This window comes from Camellia sinensis, chromosome 13, assembly GCF_055761805.1.
Source record: "Camellia sinensis isolate YWXY chromosome 13, ASM5576180v1, whole genome shotgun sequence".
Taxonomy (NCBI): Eukaryota; Viridiplantae; Streptophyta; class Magnoliopsida; order Ericales; family Theaceae; genus Camellia; species Camellia sinensis.
In genome coordinates this window covers 69,069,106-69,089,205 of record NC_138973.1, presented here as the reverse complement: position 1 = coordinate 69,089,205, position 20,100 = coordinate 69,069,106, and the positions used below count along the sequence as shown (strand labels likewise).

Here is a 20,100-nt window from a genome sequence, read left to right as displayed (position 1 = left end):
GTGGGTTTTGAGTTGAGAGGTACGTCGATGTATATGCCACCGGAGACAGTGGTGGCCGGACAGCAGGAGGCGGCTGCGGACGTATGGGCTTTGGGGTGTTTGGTGGCGGAGATGGTGGCCAGAACGCCGTCGTGGCTGTGTGACACTGTTAAAGCCAACAGTGTGTGTGTGTGTGTGCGCGCGTGTTGAAGCCATTAGTGTGTGTGTGTGCGCGTGTGTATCAGTGTGGGTGTGTGCGTGTAAATGCATGTGTGTTGATGTCCTAGTCTGTGCCGTGTGTACTGTGTGCGTTGTGTCTGTTGTGTGTGTGTATCAGTGTGTGTGGGTGTGGGTGTGTGTTGAAGCCATCAGTGTGTGTGTGTGCGTGTATCAGTGTGTGTGGGTGTGGGTGTGTGTTGAAGCCATCAGTGTATGTGTGTGTTGTGTGTGTGTATCAGTGTGTGTGGGTGTGGGTATGTGTTGAAGCCATCAGTGTGTGTGTGTGCGCGTGTATCAGTGTGTGTGTGTTATGCGCTGGGTGTGTCTTAGAGAGAGAAGACAGAGCTGGGTTTGGTGTGTGCTGTGTGTGTGTGTATGTGTTGTGTATATGGTGTGTATGAGTGTGGCTGCTGGGTGTGTGTGTTAATGGTGTTTTGTGTGCATGGTGTCTTGTGTCTGCTAGAGAGAGAAGATATGTGTGTGGCTGGGTCTCCATATAAGAGAATGCTGAGAGAGATGAGTGGTATCTAAATGAGGGTAATTACGTCTCTCGGAATTTTTCAGGACTAAACGATTTACTAGAATAAAAATGGAACTAATTGGTTCATAAGTTTATATTTTGGGATTTATTGGTAAATCTCCCTTTAATTTTTATAAAAAAAATTATTTATATATTTCTAAAGTATCCTAGTTTTTTTTATATTTTTTTTTATTTTAAATATCCTATCAAGAGGTGTGTAAATTTAAATTTGTGCCATCCTATTAATTGTAGGAATTGATCCAATGTTTTCTTTAGATCTCTTATGCCCTCCGTCTCATTTTGTTAGTCTTTTTTTCTTTTAAAAAAAAAAGACGATTCGACATCATGACATTCGTGGGCTCTGGCCCTAGGATAACAAGTTGCCAACTAAATTTAATCTAACCCAACCAAGATTTTGTTAATCCATTATTCTATTTTTTATTGTCCCAAAATGTATTCTCTTTTTAAAAAGTCAAAACTTTAAATTATGAAGTGTCCAAAATTTTCCCTTATAAATAAATTTAAAAATGAGAACAGAAAGGTATTTTAGGAATTATTACTTTAAAATTTAAATTCAGTGTAATGATTACTTGTCCATTTAAAAAGTTGAAAGAAATGTTTAGTTTGTTTTTGAAAAATAAATTTTGGAAAAAGTTTTTTAAAATTTTGTTTGGTTTAGTAATATTGGAAAAAAAAATTCAAAATCACTTTTTCTTTCCTACACATCAATCAATCATTTTTTCTCTTTCCTCTCTCATTCTTAATCATTTTTTCTCTCACACAGATCTACTCAACTACAACAACAACAAAATATCAAATCATCTCAAATTCACATACTCTAAAACTATTTTCAAAATATACAACCAAACAAACTCAAAAAAATTCTAAACTCTTTCCTCAAAAAAAATTTTGAAAATATATTTCTGAAAACCAAACCAAACAAGCCCAAATTTTTTTAAAAAGAACTATTAAAATAGAACAGAGAGTATTTAAGGATTAAAAGGCGAGGGAAGTTAGGAATGTTTAAACTTTGCTTCTTTTGAAAATGAGTTCTTAACATAGTTTTCCAACTTTGTATACATGGTCTACGAGTTCATTAATATCAAATCCCACAATTTTATATTGTTCGACAGATTTAATATAAATGGCATTACGGCAAGATAGATGAGAGTTCCACTCTTTCAACCAACAATTATGCTCGAAAGTAACTACAGTAGTGTTCAAAGAAATATATAGCTTTGTGTCATTTTTCTCTCAGTCCAGCAACTCCTTCAAAGTAGAGATGGCAATTTGAATCCAACCCAACGGGGACCTGACCCCCCGACTCCGATTAGAATAGTTTTTTTTCGAAAAATGCCCCCGACGGGCCGAGAATAGTATTCAAAAATAAATCTCCGACAATTTTCGAGCTGGAGATAGTGATACGTTTTCTAGCCCCATTCCCGGCCCATCCCCATTTCTCCCGAACTGAAATTAGATCTATACCCCTATATCCATTCATATATATACCCCTCTATCCACCATCAGACAATAGAATAAAAAGCAAAGACAGAGAGTGCAGAGAGCAAATAGTGGGAGAGAAAGAGTGCAGAGAGCAAAAAGAGAGAGAGAGAGAGAGAGAGAGAGAGCACCGAATCAGCGAGCAGAGAAGACTGGCAAGGCAAGGCGCGAAGAAAACCGACAAGGCAAGGCTCTCTCTCTCTCTCTCTCTCTCTCTCTCTCTCTCCTTCCCTCTACCCTCTCTCTCACTCTCTCTCTTTTCTCTGCAGCGACGCAATCACTGTCACCTCCTCCTCCGCACCACCGCTACTGCCACGATGCCAAAGTCGCCGAAACTCCATACTCTGGCGTCGGTTCCCTCCACCACGACAGATCTAAGCAGATCTCTCTCTCTCTCTCTCTCTCTATGACACACTCAAATACACAGATGATGTTGTTGATGGTGTTAATGTTGATGTTGATGATTTTGTTGTTTTTGTATTGGGATTTTTCGGGGTCGGGGAAACCCGATCCCCGTGCGGGTGCGGGGGCGGGGGCTAGAGGGATGATGGGTTCCCCACCAGGGATCGGGGGGTTGGGGGACAGGGAATTTTATACCTTCGGGTATCAGGGATGGAGAGTGTAATCCCCGGCCCTGTCCCGGCCCGTTGCCATTCCTACTTCAAAGCAGGGACAAACGTCAAAACATAATAGCCGATAATCCAAGTAACTAAAGTCAAGATTAGCATTGCAGCTTTAAATGTCTCAGATCTCAACAATTACTAGAAAATGTGACTTCATGCTTTCACATGATAAATCTCAGGATTTCAAGCAACTGAAAGCACCTATCTATAAGCCCTATAACACTATACATCTACAGGATCCAAGCATAAATTCAGAAAATCTCAGGCAACTTATGCGAAAGAATAACATCCTGTGAATGCCAGAAATCTGAAAAGGATTGATCCACCATCAAGAACTGGGAACATTAAGGTTCTTAAATAGCTCTGGAAGGTGAGCATTAGTCAGCTTAGTCCTCTTGCTGATTTCATGCTTCTTCTTCTTCAGCTTGGGCTTTGTGCCAATGCCATGAACCTGAGCCATGGCCCTCCTCTTTGCAGTGTTTGTGGCAGGCTTCATTCCGTTTTTCTGAAGATCTTTCTCAATGTCAATCATATCGCGTGGTAGTTCAATTCCCCGGAATAACAATTTCAGGTCATCATCAACCTTGATGGGAACTCGGGGATCATTTGGGTATGCTATGTCCTCTTGTGAGTCAAAGTTTGACAACAGCCAAATTTGACCAGCAGATTTCAGGGCCTAGAAACAAAATACAAACTTTGCTTTAAAAACTCTAGGACAAATGAAAATTTTTGACATTATAATTTAAAAACAAAGCTAGTATCTAACTATTATGTTACGAGGTAACAGACCCTGAATGACATTCCAAAAAGAGAAATGATACATCTGCAAATCAGCATTCTTATCTGCAATTGTACATTTGACATCCGCCCAATAGATGGTGCCTATATCTGTGTCTTATATTTTATATCCATTTAATCAAGAGAAGATGATTAAGGACAGCTGTAGTAGCTAAAAATGTACAAGACAAACATACAAGGTAACCTACATTTCCAAATCATTATATTAGCGAACCAGATTTAGGTAAGCTTTAGAGTTTAATGATTCTCAGTCGAAACATAAAACATGAGATAAATTCATCCCAAATATCCTAAAAATCAAACCTAAGAAGCAAGAATATGGATATGAGATACAAATACAACATGGTACAGCCACACTAACAATGCAATTTTAAGTGTAACACATGCCTGACAGTGTGCCCGTACCGTGATGGACATCATGCATCCAACATGGCACAGCACCACAGAAAAGTGTCCATTTTCTTAGCACAAATTTTGTAGGGCGATAAATCACCTCTGGTTAATTGTAAATGAACAAACATAGTCTTCTTGCAAGCTTAACTGCAAACTTAGTAATCCAAAAAATTGACTTTTCCGTAAAAAATCAAAACTGATTTTAAAAATTGAATACACCTGTAAGTCCTCCATGACGTTGGGGTACGCATCCTTGAGATCAATAACGGCAATGCCCTCTGGAAATTTGCGTACTAAGATAAGTAATTGATTCTTGTCCTTCAGATCATGCTTGGACTGTAAACAAATAAAAAACCAAGTAAATTTCCCCTCATGACAGACCTTTCCCAATACATTGAAGTACACTTACCCACCAGGGCTCCAAGTGAAAAGATTAGGATTTACCTTGTAAGAGAAACACCTCCCATCATAGTGCACTTTTAGGTTATTCCTCAAACTGTCAAAGACAGCTTTGTTGGCATTTATATCAACATAACAAACTTCATTTATTTGCTCTGGTGTTAGGGCTTGCCTTGTCTGCAGAACAAAATATTTTATACATAAATAATCAGGATGTGTTTGATCCCTTACAAGTGACCTACAGTAAATTGGAAAGACAAATGAATAAAATTGACTTCTCACATATCCCTTCCCTGCGCATCCAGCGGGGTGGGTGAATTGTACAGTAGGTATCTTAAGGTTTTAAGGGCTATAATTGGGTCTCACTTCATAAGGAGTATTAGAAACCATGTTACATAAACTCAGGTACAGCTGTTTGGTACAGGCAGTGTATGAGACCCCGATTCATCTAATTCCCATGTCCAAGAACATGACCAAAACATCTAAAGCTTGATTTTAGCCATTTTAACTTTTAAGGAAAGCACTGATTAAAAATTGATATCTTCAACCATTTGTACTTATCCATACCAAGGTGATGCATTCAGTTATGAGTATGTGAAAGTTTTCAAAAAGAGGCAAACTATTCATTATAATTGGTATTCAGGAACACCTACAAAGGAGGAGAAGAGATACACAAATGCTCTGCTTAAGTGATGGAAGATGAAGTGATGAACTAAAAGCACAATTGGAAATTCTTCAACATGATGTTGACTTTTGATACATACCGAGCATCGCTGAATCATTTTTATGTATCACATATTGTATTGTGTATCATAATATACATTAACATGTATAAATATAAACTATGTCACACGAACTCTTCAAAATAAATCAAATACCCATGTAGGACATCCAACACTCGGACAAGGGTATGGAATATGTGTCGGATACTTTCATTGGACACTTCTTATATAATTATATTTAACACTATTATTGTATGTACATATCGTTGTATGATTGCAATAATATACCACCATTTTATCTTACATACTTGACTAAAAATATAAAAATATGGTTTTTTTTTTTTTTTTCAAAGTTTGTGTACCCTTAAATTTATGGTTTAATGAGTCCGACCTCTGGATACATACCCACACCCGACACTTGTACCAAAGTCTAGGGCTGTTCAAGGAACCAATTGGCCCGAAAAACCAGCCCGAACCACCCGAACCGAGAAGGAAATTCATGATTTCGATGTTTGAATGGGTCAGCTGTAGTTTGATGTAATTAAAAATCTCAGTTTTGCAGTCGGTCATCGGTTCATGAGCCTCAAAATCGTAAAAACCAAACTGACCGAAGTAAAACATTAAAGATTTAGAGTTTTATCCATATGTGTCAATATTTCCTTTAAAGTTCAAATTACAATCGTATCAGCTATCACCAACTTCACGCCTCCCCAGATTTCTTTTTTATCATTTTTTTTGAACAAACAACTCCTCATAGAGTCCTCTTCCCCATATTTCTCTCTCTTACTCATTACTTCACAACTCCCCATATCTCTCTCTTACTCATTATTTTCAAAATATATATATATATATATATATGTATCTGTTACTCCTTCCCACACTCATTATTACTTATCAACTCCCCAGATTTCTCTCCTCTCCATATCTCTTTATCTAATTCATTTACTTCTCAACTCTTCAGATCTCTCTCTCTCTCTCTCCAAAACGACGTCTATGTAACTCCTCCATCTATCTACAAACTCTCTGTTTTCCCCATTTTTTTTGGGTGAATCTGTTTGTCCCCATTGTTCCTCCTCAATCCCAAGTTTTCTGATCTCCTTCCGTCACCCTTGCTTTTCTGATCTTGGATTCAACTACTGACAGTAAATTGAGAAGGATTGACTATGTTAATGGGGTGGGAGATCAAGAAGATGAGCGATGGTGCCAAAGATTTCTTTAGACAGTGGATGATGATGATGCCTCAGTGCTTTTTTCTTTTGTTATTTCTTACTCCTACCAGGAATAGTGATTTATAGGGTTCTTAAGGTATACTTTCATTTTATATTAATTTCTAGGGATTTTGAGATTTTTTTTTATATTAGTTTTGAATACAAGAACGGAGAGATTGGTAAATAAAAAACTAGCTGTTAAACCGACCGAAGCCAACCGCCAACCAAATGATTTAAGCAGATGGTTTCAAACTTAACAATCGGTCGACTTCGGTTGAGCATGTGTGGAACCCGATGGTAGTCGGTCAGTTAACGGGTCAACGGTAAACCCGGGCCGACTCAACCTGTGAACACCCCTACCCGAGTCCATGTAACATAGAATATAAATAATGAAAAAAAAAAAAAAAAAAACGCTTTCAAATAATATATGAATATTACTAGAATAGAGTACTAAATCACATAACCAATGTCACGAACATTATTTCTAAGAAACATACAAATTGGTCACAGAGATAAATATACATTCATTAAAACCCCAAGTATCCCACCCGTAAAAAAATTAGAATTTTAATATAACTAAAGATAAATGACATTTCATTGCAAATATAAAAATAAGACAAAAAAATTATTTTTTCCAATTGGACCTAGCTACTTTGATCTTGAGCCCATGGTTCATGATTTACAACCAAAGATATTCTTTAGGACTTTTTGGATGTGCACAGTCCCAAACATACTGGCTTGCTGTCATGGTCCAAACAAGCCATTTGGCTCAAATCTCAGGTCTCAACTCAAATCCAACAATACGTCCATGTGTAAACTTTGTTTCTTTCACCTGAATTATATCTGACAGTTGTTTAATTTCTTGTAACAAATAGAGTATGGGAATCATTTTTTATAGCCTCTACATCTTCTACTTCTACAGAATATAATTGCCTTCTCATTTCTAGAGAACTGGACCATCTATGAACTTACAATGTCTCAGATATCTAGCATGCTCTTAAAATTAATCAAACACACATGATTAATTGTTAAATATCATTATCGATTGAGATGGAAAATAGAGAAATCAAACAGTTATTTGCTCTCAAGGAAAGAAAATTGTATCCAAAAAGGAAAGGAAAAATGAAGAGAGAATGGGAGGAGTGAGGTGTAGGATTTGTACCTCAAGCAGCAAGTCTATAACACGCTTGATCTGAGCTCCTACGGGGCCTTTGCGTATGCTGTTGATGTGTTGAAGTCTCTCTGTATCATTTGAGAATTTGACGGCTGGCGCAGGAGATTTTGTATTGGTTGAAGAAGAAGTGCTTGCAGTTGTGGCCTTGTAATTTGTTGTTACCCTAGAAGACCCTGCTTTAGCTGCAATGCTGGTAAGGGTTGACTGGCATTTCTCTTGTTGCTTCTTAAATTTATTTAAACTTTCATGTAATGATGCCATCTGATAAAAAAACACTGTTTATTCAACATTGAATACTCCAAATTGAACATAAAATGGAATAAAAAAACAGAAAATAAAAATAAAAATAAGAAACTCAAATCCCAGATGAAAAATGTAGGCATTGGTAAAAGTTAGTCTCTCCATTAATGACTATAAAAACGGGAATTTATGTTTTCATGTGAAACACTAAAAGGAATAAACATTAATGACATAGGTATAATGCATAAACAATTACAGATGCATTCATATTTGCAGCATGCACAGTTCTATTGCCGCAGCACCATTTGAAATAAACCATGGAAATCATATTGGATAGGTCCACTGCTACTACAAGTACATCTGATGAATCTAAGTTGCTACCTGTGAATAGCCACAGTTCTCCACTTCTGCTTAAACTCTGGAGATAGATTTTTTATTTTTTATGTTAAATATTTTTGGGGTGCTATACGTTCAGCTCATTTGAGGAAAATGTTTCGAACTCAAGCCCCGAAGGACTCAGAAAAACATGCTCCAAAAGCATCAAATCTCACCTAATAAGGTAAAGAACACACAGGGCTAGCATACAAAATGAATCCCCTCACATCCCAAGAGGTTAGGATACAAAACATAAAACAACCGCTCACATCGTGAGATACTTGGACACCAAATGAAGATACTGAGGACGCATATGATCTGCAAATTTTTGTCTTCCATTCAAAATACAGCTTAAATTCCACTCAAAACTAGAATATCTCCAGATGCTATATCCCTAACGTGCAGTTACCAAACATATGTGGTTCATGCAGCAGAACACTACAAAAGGAAAACTTTGAAGGATCATAGAATCTTACAAAATGCTAAGACAAACAAAAAGTGATATGCTTCAAGTACATTTACCAAACTGTAGTTGCTAATCTATTATTATGGTTGCACTCCCTTCTATTTCCTAAACAAAGTTCATCTTTGTCCTACAAAAATAAAATGACCATTCACCATTTCAACAGATTGTAAGTTGGTGGAGTAAGCATAAAAAGCAGGATAGAAATCATCTGGCATTAAAAATAGACTTGTCATGTGATCCCAACTCAATATGCAACGACTGAATATGGGACATGATTCAGCTATAAATAAAATAAAATAAAGTTCACCTGGAAAAATTGACTTTGGAATGATATGCAATACATAGATGAATCCACAAATAAAAATTCCAATACTGTTTTTTTTCTTACAAATGTATTCACAACAAAGTCAGAAGATATCGAAAAGCATCCCTTCATCGACCTAAGGTCAAATCCTCATCATCCCAATCTTAAATCCTCATAAAAGAAATGTGCCAACCAAAAGAGAAAAAAAAAAACTAATACTAAAATAGGAGTATGAAGCAAGGGTCCAGAAGCACAAAATCAGACAAATAAAACATGTATATATTGAAATGGGAGAAAGATCTAGAAGAATCATCAAACCATGCTATACACATTCCCACAACTAAACAGCATCTGTTTTCAAGGCAACAAGGAACACCACCTCACAAATTCACATACAGTTTATTTAAGACAAAATATACACAAATTATGAGAGCACAATATCTCACAAATAAGAACTCCAAAGCCAATTAAAATGCATGAGCATCAGTTGCAAACAAATAACACGAAAAAAATGAAATTGAAAATAAAGCAAAGAAGGAAAAGAAAGATATCCACCTAGTCACCAAAAATTATGCACCAGCTTGGATCTTTCTGTTATGATCCTCAAATTGTGCCAAATAGGTAAAGTGCAAGCTTGACCATGCATGTGTCTATATGCTCTTCTAGGGCACATTATTTTGCAAGCCAAGTTGAGCTTTAGTTTAACTCGCTGACACACCAAGTGTGATTGGATACTTATGGGAGTACAGGATTAAATGGGCACTGGCTTTGTGGTTCGAGCCGCCACAAAGGGGCGCCCTGGATCAAGATGGGCACCCTCCTATGCAAGGGTTTTTTGAATCACTTTCTGAATAGCAATCAAATTGGCATCCCAATATTAACTTACAAATAATTGAATCAATAGGGATGGCAATGGATAACCAACCCTGTGGAAACCCATGGAGACCCGACCCAAATACATGGATTTCCCCCTTTTTTCTTGACCGTCGGGCCAGGTAAGTTGTGTTCTTTAAATCTCCATCGAGGATGGGGTCAGGAATGGGTACCCACCCATTTCTACTATATGTACATACATATATACCCACACCGAGATGTTCTCCTCCCTTGTCTCTTTATTCATGATCTCTTCCCATATATGTGCAAGCATAGATACATATATATATAATCATAAATCACAAAACTTTCCATTTTTTGAATTCGCTAAAAGCTGCCGGAGTCTCGCTAGTGTGATCACAAATCCGAAGAATTCTCTCTCTCTCTCTATAGAATGTTGTGTTCTCTAAGAAATAGACAAAGGAACGTATTTACAGTTCTAAATTAGGGGTTCCCTGTTTTAAACAGGGCCATGAATTTGTCCAAAAATGGTTGGATAATGTTAGATGGCCATTTTAATCCAATCTGCGGGGCTGGCCCATATCCGCCCAAATGAGTGGATTTTATCTGACCCGACACTTACGTAGGGCAAGGGTAGATTATATTTTGGCCACCCACAACGGGGGTGGAGTGGGAACGGGTATTGCCTCTCCCTATCCAACCCGATCCGATATAATTAATAATATATATAAATAAATAATATAAATGTATATGTATATATATAATATAATTAGATATAAGAAAGGAATATTAAAAATCTCTGTTCTGTTTAAATATAAATAAATAATAATCCTAAAAGTTTTACTATTTATATATATGGAAAAACAAGGGAAATTATTTAATGTGCTGTGAATTTAAATGGTTCTCAATTTTTTTGACTATTTGAAATGTGGTCGGGTAATCCGTGAGTATCGGGTATCCACGATGGTGGGGATGGGGTTGAAATATTACACCTGTAGCGGGGTTGGGGCAGGGGCGGGAAATGACAAACTCACCCCAAACCCTTCCCATGGCCATCCCTACTGTGAGCTGCCGGAGTCAATCACTGGACACAGAGAGACCTTGCTTTGCTTTGCTTTAAAGGTAAAGTGTTTCTATCTATAAACTGAATATATATATACACATTTTCTATTGTACTGATCTCTGTTTTTGTTGTTGCCAATCTCTGAATTTTCTCAAGTCAATTTTCAGTCTCTTGATTTACCTGTTTGGATTTTGAAAACTCTTCCAATTCAATAATTTCTTCATTTCTATACATAATTAATTAATGTGTATTTGATTTTGTTGTTGAATTAAAAAAATAAAATAAAATGTATATTTAGCTTTGGTTGTGAATCTTTAAAAATAAAAATAAAACCCATTAGGAGATGGGGATGGGAATGGGGAAAAATTATTATAGGGGAACGGCGATGGAGGGTTAATGTCCGTCCCATTGATATCCCAATAATAAGCACAGTGTATCATATGTTGAAACCCATCAAACCATTAAAAATCAACAATCTTTTCACAGTAAACGAATCTAAAGAATGAGAGTGCCAATCATCAATCGAAAACTAATCAATAAATCTCGGGTAAACAAATATACACATATAGATAAGTACATGCATATGAACAATAAAACCCTAACAAGATTAAAGTTTATCAAAAGAAATCGAAAAAATTGAAGAGGATATTGGGGTACCTTGAGAGGGGAAGTAGAGAGAGAAAATAAACGATGGTTTTTGGTGATACCAAACGATGGCGTGACTCGCGTGGTTCAGCAGAAGAGGGGAGTAAGGAAGGAGACACAGACCAGACAACCGACAGAAGCAGAGAGATCATCGAGGAATTCTTTGGTCAGTCATCAGTGTTGTGGTTTGAACTCAAAGACAGTTAAATTATTTAACACCACTAAATTCACTCTTATCAACTAATGGTTGCTGGTGTGTATTGTCTGATATGAATAAAATATTTTAACTTAATTTGTGTATATAAATATTTTAACTTAATTTGTGTATATAAATTTTATTATACATTATTTAAAAAATTTAATATTTCACAACATAAATTTTTTAAAAAAATTATGTAAATTATCACATAACAAATAGATAACAAGAGTTAGCTAAAACAACCAAAAGTGATATAACAAAAGCATGCTAAAATTATAATTAATCAAAATGACTAACATTAAATAACATAATTTTTTTTTTTTTTACTTTTTTCTTTCAATCAATAAAAGATATTATATTAATCATCCCCACACAGTATAATGAATTAAAATAAAATTAATTTTAATTTCTATTATATTTAGTTAATGGTTAAAAAATTTTGTATGCTATTTGTTTGTTTTTTTTCGTTTAGTTTTATATTGGTTCACTAAACATAAATAGGTTTGGAAGTGTATTAAAGTCCAACTCACAAATATAAAGAATAAAAATATTTAAACTATTCAAAAAAACCTAACATTTTAAATTTGAGATCGCTTTCATTTACTCAAAATTTGAATCTGCATAAAAAGACATTTAAAAAAAGGAAGAAATTTGTGATTTAGGTCTCAAAAGAAATGAGTTCCTAAAAATTAATTTAATCATAAGTTATTTCTGCATGACAATCAACAACCAAAAATAATTAATGATTAAATTTAAAACATAAACCCATATTCAAATAAATTTTGATGCTCTCTTCCCTTTCAATCTAACATCTACTCTCAAAAAAATTAAACACAAATAGTCAATAAGTGAAAGAATCACAAATTAATAATAGTAATTATAGCAATTCTGGTTTTGACCCAACCCTTGTTGCATTCCGGGCTCGAGTTTCATGATTTCTATATTGTTGTTCTTGTCTCTTTTTTCCTTATTCCTCATTGAAATTGAGTTTTAGAGTGTCTTGGTTGTGTTTGGAACAAGTTGGTTGCTAGTTGGCTAAAATTGTTATTGTTCAAATTTTGGCCTCTTCACTAGAGCGAGGCTTCTTGCGCTCGAGCGAGATTTGCGAGCTCCCAATACTTTTGCAGGCCTGCAAATATACTGAGAGGATAGTGTTCTTCGCTCGAGCGAGGACTCTTGCGCTCGAGCGACGGTCTTCTATCTGTAAAATTTCTGGGAGTATGTATTCTGCGCTCGAGCGAGGTAACTTATTTGTGTCTGGTCACTCGAGCGACAACTCTTGTGCTCGAGCAAGCTGCGCGTATATTAGTTCGCAAAAATGCCTTTTTACATCACTTTTTGATATCTCTTCTCTCAAAAACCCTAGACCAACCCTCTCTCTCTCTCTCTAGAGCACCACTTCTCTCTACAAATACATCTATATTAAGGATCTCTCTACCTTACTCTCTTTGATAAAAAGATAGAGCATTGCTAGAGATCCATTTTGATCCGAATAAAGCTTGGTTTCGGCGCTCTTAAAGTTTCTCCTTTGCTTCCTTGGTCTTCTAAGTTTGAGGTAAGGATCTTCTACATTCTTCTATGAGTTTTAACTCAAATATTTGTTTATATGTAAGAAACATTGGGATTTGAGGTTACAAACCTAGGGTTTGGGTTAAAATCAAAAAAGGGGTTTTGAATATATATATTGGAAATGAATATGGGAGTAGATATGAGCTTGTGTTGTGTTAAAATGGTTGGTTTTTCGTGTTTGGGATGAGATTGGGAAAATAGGGATTTTTGCCCTAAATTGCCTTGAATAAGTATTTTGTATAAATAATGAAATTGGTATTGAGAATATGAAATTGGATAAATGTTGATGTAAATGATAGAATTAGACATGTATTATCTCGTACTTATGGAAAATTCGGATAATTTATCTGTTGTAAAGATTGTATATCTGTTTAGAAATATCTGTTTTAGGTTATAGGTGGAGGATAGCCATGATTGTTGTAGCAATTGCATGAGGATTAGGTGAATTGAAACTAATCTCTTAATCGTTATCATTGAATATGATTGTGATGTGTATACGTTATATATGTATGATATTTGAGAGGAGAAAATGAATGTACTTCATGTTTGGGAGGAGAAAGATGATGCACTCCATAAATTAAGTTGGCCTATGTGTCTAGGGTGAAATTCTCGAAAACCGCGCGTACACATAAGTACTGATTCTCGCAGATGAAATTTCTGTAAAATGACAAGTGAATGTATCTGTATGATAATTATGTTGGTTGGAGACCTGTGAGTTGTATCCTCTGTTTGATCGATTAAATAAAGTGGGTGTATCTAATGAACCGGGACATAATGAATTGAGACGTAAGTTTGGTATAACATGATTTGGAAAAAGAGTTGTAAAAGATTTTGTCATTGGACCTTGAACACGTGCATATTTCTTATATCTTTGTTAAGATTTATATATTGTGATAAATTGTCTCTACTGGGTTTTGGCTCACCCTACTTGGGAAATCATTTTCAGGTGCTAGTAACATACCTCCGCGAAGGACCTAGCTTGGGAGGATTGTGAGGCTGAGAGCTCACTTTTGTTTATTTTGTATTTACTTTTGTACAAGCCTAGGGCTTTATTTGTATTGAGCTTCTAACTTATTTTGTTGTAACCAAGCATCGTCTTGGAAAGTTGTAAGCCCGTAGGGCATTTATTTCGTTGATCATCCAGTTTGGTGTCACATGTTATAGATTCAAGGTAGAACTTATGAATGTGTAATGCATGTGCCCCTTTTGTAAATTGACTCTGATTAATGAAAGCATAATACTCTATTTATATCATGTTGTATTAGTTTTTACTGTTGAATTATTGTATTATTTTCGGGGCGTTACAGTAGTACTTCAAAAATAGAATGAAATCTCAATTAAATGAAACAATATTAGCCAAAAAAGAAATAAATAAATAAATACATATTGTAGGAAAAAAAAGAAAAATAAACAAAATTTAAAGAACAATAAAATAATAATATTCATTTGCATAAACTTCATTTCCCACAAATGCAAACACTCATATAAGTACACATTTCAAATGTAAAGTAGATACAATTGAAAAAAAAGTCACTTGTGACTTGAAATTTTATGTAAGATTTTTTAGACACTGTGAAGGGGAGTAAAAAATGGCTCAATATTGATTGTGATTTTTTTCTTTTCAATCTCATGTTCATGGTTCTTTTTTCAAAATACTTGTTTTCATATTGAAAAGATTATGCTTAGGGAAAAGATATACTTGGAATTCTATCATATTTAAAATTTATATGGATAATTAATTGATAATTTTAAAAGATAAAATAAAGTTCAACTTCAAGACAAACTTTGAAAAAATTAAGCAAAAATATATGAGAATCTACAATAATCTAGTTGAAATAGAAGAAAAACTTCAAGAGAGAGGAAGTTTTGAAGAAAATAAAAATTCAAGTTCAAATTTAAATATAAAATAAGATAAACATTGAGAAACCGAATAAATTAAATAAAATTTCAAGAGAGAGGAAGTTTTGAAGAAAATAAAAATTCAAGTTCAAATTTAAATATAAAATAAGATAAACATTGAGAAACCGAATAAATTAAATAAAATTTCAACTTTGAAATTTAGATCTTATCTATAGGCTATGAAATTAATTTCCATTGGAAAATTAATTTAACCATTAAAAAATGAAGCAAAAAAGAAAACATGAAAGACAATTAAAGAGAATTGTTAAGTAGAAGAGATAAATATTAAAAGGGCAAATTACACTAACAGTCCCTATAGTTCGCGACTCGTGTCACTTTGGTGGGAGCCTCTATTTACCCACCATCAATTCTCTCATCCCACACCATTTCTTTATTCACACCACACAATTTCTCAATTCACACTATTAAATTCCTCAAACCCCATTATCTTCATCATTTTTTACTAACCAGAACCTCAACCCCGACCACTTCCACTGCCGGTACGGGAGCCTTCTCCCTTAGCCGTCACATCTCTTTACCACCTACTACCTACCTAGATCTCTCTCTCTCTCTCTCTCTCTCTCTCTCTCCCTCTCTCTCTTACACACACACCCCTACAATTTCTCACTCTCTCAATCGCGATCGCAATATCGCGATCTACTCTCTTTGTCGGGCTGCGGAGGTAGTGGCGGTGGTTGGATGTTTTGGGGGAATGAGGTGGTGATCTCTCTCTTTCTACAATTTGCGATTTCTCTCTCTCTCTCTCTCTATCTCTCTCTTTCTCTCTCTCAATCACTTAATCACGATCTATTCTATTCATCAGTCTGCGACAGCGCTGTAAAAAGGGCACTGGGCAGACGCGGTGAGATGAAGTTGGGGAGTGGGTAGCCAAGGCAGAAAGGGTCACGGAGGAGACGGTGGTGGTGGCTGGTGGTTTTTGGAAAATGAGAGGAGTGGGGAGTGGAGGAACCTACGGAAGAAGATGGATAGGGAAGGTAACCGGGATGGGTGGGGCGAGGGTTAGCGGTGTGTAAAATGAGAATAAATAAATAAAAAATTTGAAAAATGAGAATTGCGGTGTCCTTTTTGGTAATTTTCTAAATGGGCAAAATGAGTAAAAAAAAATTGAAAAATGGTGAAGGATAAGAGAAATGGTGGTGTGTAAATAGAAGCCCTCCACTTTGGTCCTTAACTTTTCAATTGTGATACATTTGATCCTAAATTTTAAATCTTGTTCCAAATAAGGACAGTTGAAGATACCATTGCTCAATTTCAAGAACAAAGTCATCAATTTGATAAAATATAAACTAATTTGATAAAAATAAATGTCAAAAAAATATTTTTAAATTTTTAAAAATAATTTTTACCCACTAAAGATAAAATTGTGTAAAATTGATAAATCTTTTAGATATTTATTATTATTTTTTTATCAAATTAATTTTTATTATGTGTTTGGATAATAATCATGTAATGCATGGTTGTTATGCTTTTAATGTGTAATCGATATATTTAATATATGAAATGTTTTTAGTTTTAGATTTTTTGATTTAATGGATTAGTTTAATAATGATATCAAAGTTGTTGCCATATTTGACTTTTGGAAAAATAGAAACTAATTTAATGAAAGTAAAACAACTTTTTATTACATGATCATCATCCAAGCATATAATAAAAATTAATTTGATAAAAAAAATAATAAATTTCTAAAAGATTTATTAATTTTACATAATTTTATCTTTAGTGGATAGAAATAATTTTTAAGAATTCAAAAATATTTATTTTTGTCAAATTAGTTTATATTTTATCAAATTAATGACTTTTCCCTTGAAATTGAGCAATGATATCTTTAATTGTCCTTATTTTAAATAAGATTTAAAATTTAGGGTCAAATGTGTCACAGTTAAAAAGTCAGGGACCAAAGTGACACAAGGCCCAAACTATAGGGACTATTGGTGTAATTAGCCCATATTAAAATTACGAAAATTTAAGAATAATCATTTTAAATTTTTTTAGAACACAAACCTCCGGTACCGGGTACTTGTAATATACTTGGGTCACGGTATTATTAACCCCAGGTAAGGGCCATGAGACCACGGTATTGTTACCACCAGCTAAGGGCCTTATACTTGTAGACCGCGGTATTATTACCTCCGGGCAAGGGCCTTGTGCTAAGGATGCCACACATACTTGTTAAAAAAAATTGGACATTCATTAATTGATACAGAACATAGCATTTCAAAAAGCAGATCACTTCTTGTCATATCATATAAGAAAATACTTTAACGTGAATATAGCTTTACAAAATTATTACTCACAAATGGCTCCACTTGCAGAACAGACAAATTAGATAACTTGTGGCGCGTGACCTACATATACATAACAAAAACACATAATGAAACGCACACTCGATTGGTACTTAACTTCTTTCGTTTCATTCTTAGTGTGTTTCTAAGTCTTAACTTCTTATTGAGTCTTAATCATGGCCTAGGAATGTTTAGGATGCAATGTGGATGCCAAAATACACTTGAAAATATTTTAAAAACTTGCTGAAAACGGGGGTCTTGCTAGAGCGCAACTCCTTCGCTCGAACGGACATAAAAAATGCGAGTGGTCGCTCGAGCGGTCTGTAAACTTTGCAAAAGTAATGGTTGCTCGATTTTTTCGCTCGATGCTCGCTCGAGCATGAGAGTCATGTCCTCGCTCGAGCGCAACTCTTGTCGCTCGAGCGGTCTGCAAAACATGTAAACTTTTGGAAGCATACATTTTACGCTCGAGCTGACCTTTGGTCGCTCGAGCGAAAGTGAAAAACATAGAGTGGTCGCTCGAGCGCATGATTAGTCGCTCGAGCGGAAAGGCAGAATCTAGAATTTCCAGATTACTCTGCCAAATGCAAAACTCAATTCCAAAGCTGCAAATCATGGTCTTTTGGGCCAAAAACTTGAGAAAACTGAGGAAATACTTGTAAATAGATAAAACATGGTGAATTCTAAATCATTTCACAAAATTAAGTTTAAAAACTTTGTCAATTGTTTTAAACTCAACCTTGAAATTGTAAAAACATATCATTATACATTATGCATGTAAACGTGCAAGTTCAAGGTTGCATTTGGTAGAGTTTTCTAACTATGATTTGAGAGTATGAGTTGTATTTTGAGTTTTTGAGTTTTTGAGTTTTGGAATTATGATTTGAGTGTGAAAAATTTATTTAGTGAAAGAGTTTTGAAAATAGTTTTGAAAAGAGTTTTGAATTAAGTGGGGAATTTTTGATGTAACATTTGATATTTGATACAAAAACTTACAACTCATAACCAAACATATAACTCAAAATTCTATTAAAACACACAATTTTTTTTTAAAAATTCTAAAAATATTTTTTTCGAATATATAAAAATTAACATATCAATTGCAAAAATAAATAAATAAATAAATTGCACTATTCCGGTCAACCGATGGAATGACGGATTAGGCCAAATTTCAAAAAAAAAAAATTGAAAATCGCGCTTTCAAACAAAGTTTTCTGCAAAGTTGTGGAAAATTAATTCCACATACCTATCCAAACATCATATTCAAATATGGGAGTAGAAAACTCGTTTGGAAATCGTTCCAAACAAAGCCCAAATCTTTCAAAACATGATCCAATGAGGTATCTAACTCAAAAACATGTTGAATTCTTAGAAAAAGATCTAGGTAAGGACATGCAAGAGGAAATTCTTTGAAAACAATCTCAAATTGTGATGAAATAAGCATGCATGCATGATATGGTTCAATTATCTTCAATTCAAACTCAATTCTTGTATCAACCAACTTAATTCTTTAGAATTCAAGTCCTACACATCATATTTGTACAATCTAAAGGTTGAATTCTTACCTAGACTTCCCAAGATGAGAGTTAGAGGCTTAATTCTTGAATCTCTAAATTCAATTCTTCCTTTTCCTAGCAAAATCCCTTGGTATCTTCTCCTTAATCACCCTCTCTCACATTTGTGTGTGTGTTAGCTCAAGGATGTGTTGAAATGAAGGACAAAAATGAGTGAAGGTATACAAGGTGCCTTATATAGGCTTGGATTAAGAAATTCATTAATTAGACTTAATTAAGCATTAATTATTCTAATTTAATCGTTCCGAATAGAATTTTAATTAAACCTACAATAAAATTATAAAAATTCCAATTAACACAAAAACCAAGTCAAATTCATGATTGGATGTCGATAGGGCCTTCAATTTACAGAATAAAACAAAATTATAGACAGATATTCCTACACAGAATAGATAGAAACTCATATAACACATAACACACGTAAGGAATGCAAAATTTCACTTTAATTACTTATTAAGTATTGTTAATCATCGATTGCATGTTAATCAGAGGTCGGGATTGTTATAGTAGTATTGATTGAAAAATAATTAAAAATCATATTTTATTTAAATTTCATTATTTCAAATTTTGTATTTTTTAATATATGTGATAGAAGAGAGGGAAAATTGAAGTAAATTAAAATAAAGATTTAAATACAAATATTTTTGATAGATATAGAGTAACAAATCATATCCTTATCTAAATTTCATTATTTTAATTTTTATTTAACTCTTTATTACATTAAAATTTTAAAAATTAAGAAAATGAGTTTGAGAGACTTCAAGAATTGCCACATAGGAGAGAGAATGTTAACTTTTCTTGAGAAATTAATATTGAGGTTTTGGAGAGTTTTGAATAAATAGATAGATAGATTTATTTAGGGAAAAAAAATCAATAGTTCAAATTTATTTTATAACACTTCATCAATTTAATTTTTACTATACAAATTAGGGTTGTGCAGCAAATCCATCGACCCGCCAATTCCGTCCGACCTAGCACCATATGGGTGGATGCATGACATTTGATGGGCAGATGCGGGTTTGGATTTTGTCTTTTGACAGGTGTAGGTCGGGTTGCGGTTGATCCGCCATTTTATCCACTGGACCCAACTCATC

At 34.5% G+C, this 20,100-nt stretch overlaps 1 protein-coding gene across 3 annotated transcripts; it reads right to left on the bottom strand.

Annotated features, from left to right (window-relative positions):
* Positions 1-2,924: 2,924 nt before the first annotated feature.
* Positions 2,925-11,737, bottom strand: LOC114280999 (transcription initiation factor IIE subunit beta). 3 transcript variants are annotated; one of them, XM_082902460.1, is made up of 6 exons: positions 11,475-11,658; positions 8,673-8,743; positions 7,524-7,796; positions 4,477-4,608; positions 4,252-4,368; positions 2,925-3,517 (listed from the first exon to the last, which is right to left on the bottom strand). In XM_082902460.1, the coding sequence occupies exons 3-6, from the start codon at positions 7,794-7,796 to the stop codon at positions 3,170-3,172; spliced, it is 870 nt and encodes a 289-aa protein (XP_082758586.1). In that variant the 5' UTR covers positions 8,673-8,743; positions 11,475-11,658; the 3' UTR covers positions 2,925-3,169. The 3 variants fall into 3 exon arrangements, with proteins under 3 accessions (XP_082758586.1, XP_082758584.1, XP_082758585.1); XM_082902458.1 differs by lacking the exon at positions 8,673-8,743 and having other exon boundaries at positions 11,475-11,737; XM_082902459.1 differs by lacking the exon at positions 8,673-8,743 and having other exon boundaries at positions 7,524-7,810; positions 11,475-11,704.
* Positions 11,738-20,100: the final 8,363 nt, after the last annotated feature.

Coding starts and splice junctions, on each gene's coding strand:
- LOC114280999 (XM_082902458.1), bottom strand. CDS start 7,796: ATGGCATCATTACATGAAAGTTTAAATAAATTTAAGAAGCAACAAGAG. Junction 4,609..7,523: donor TTATAGACTTGCTGCTTGAG/GTACAAATCCTA, acceptor TTTGTTCTGCAG/ACAAGGCAAGCCCTAACACC. Junction 3,518..4,251: donor ACGTCATGGAGGACTTACAG/GTGTATTCAATT, acceptor TTTTGTTTCTAG/GCCCTGAAATCTGCTGGTCA.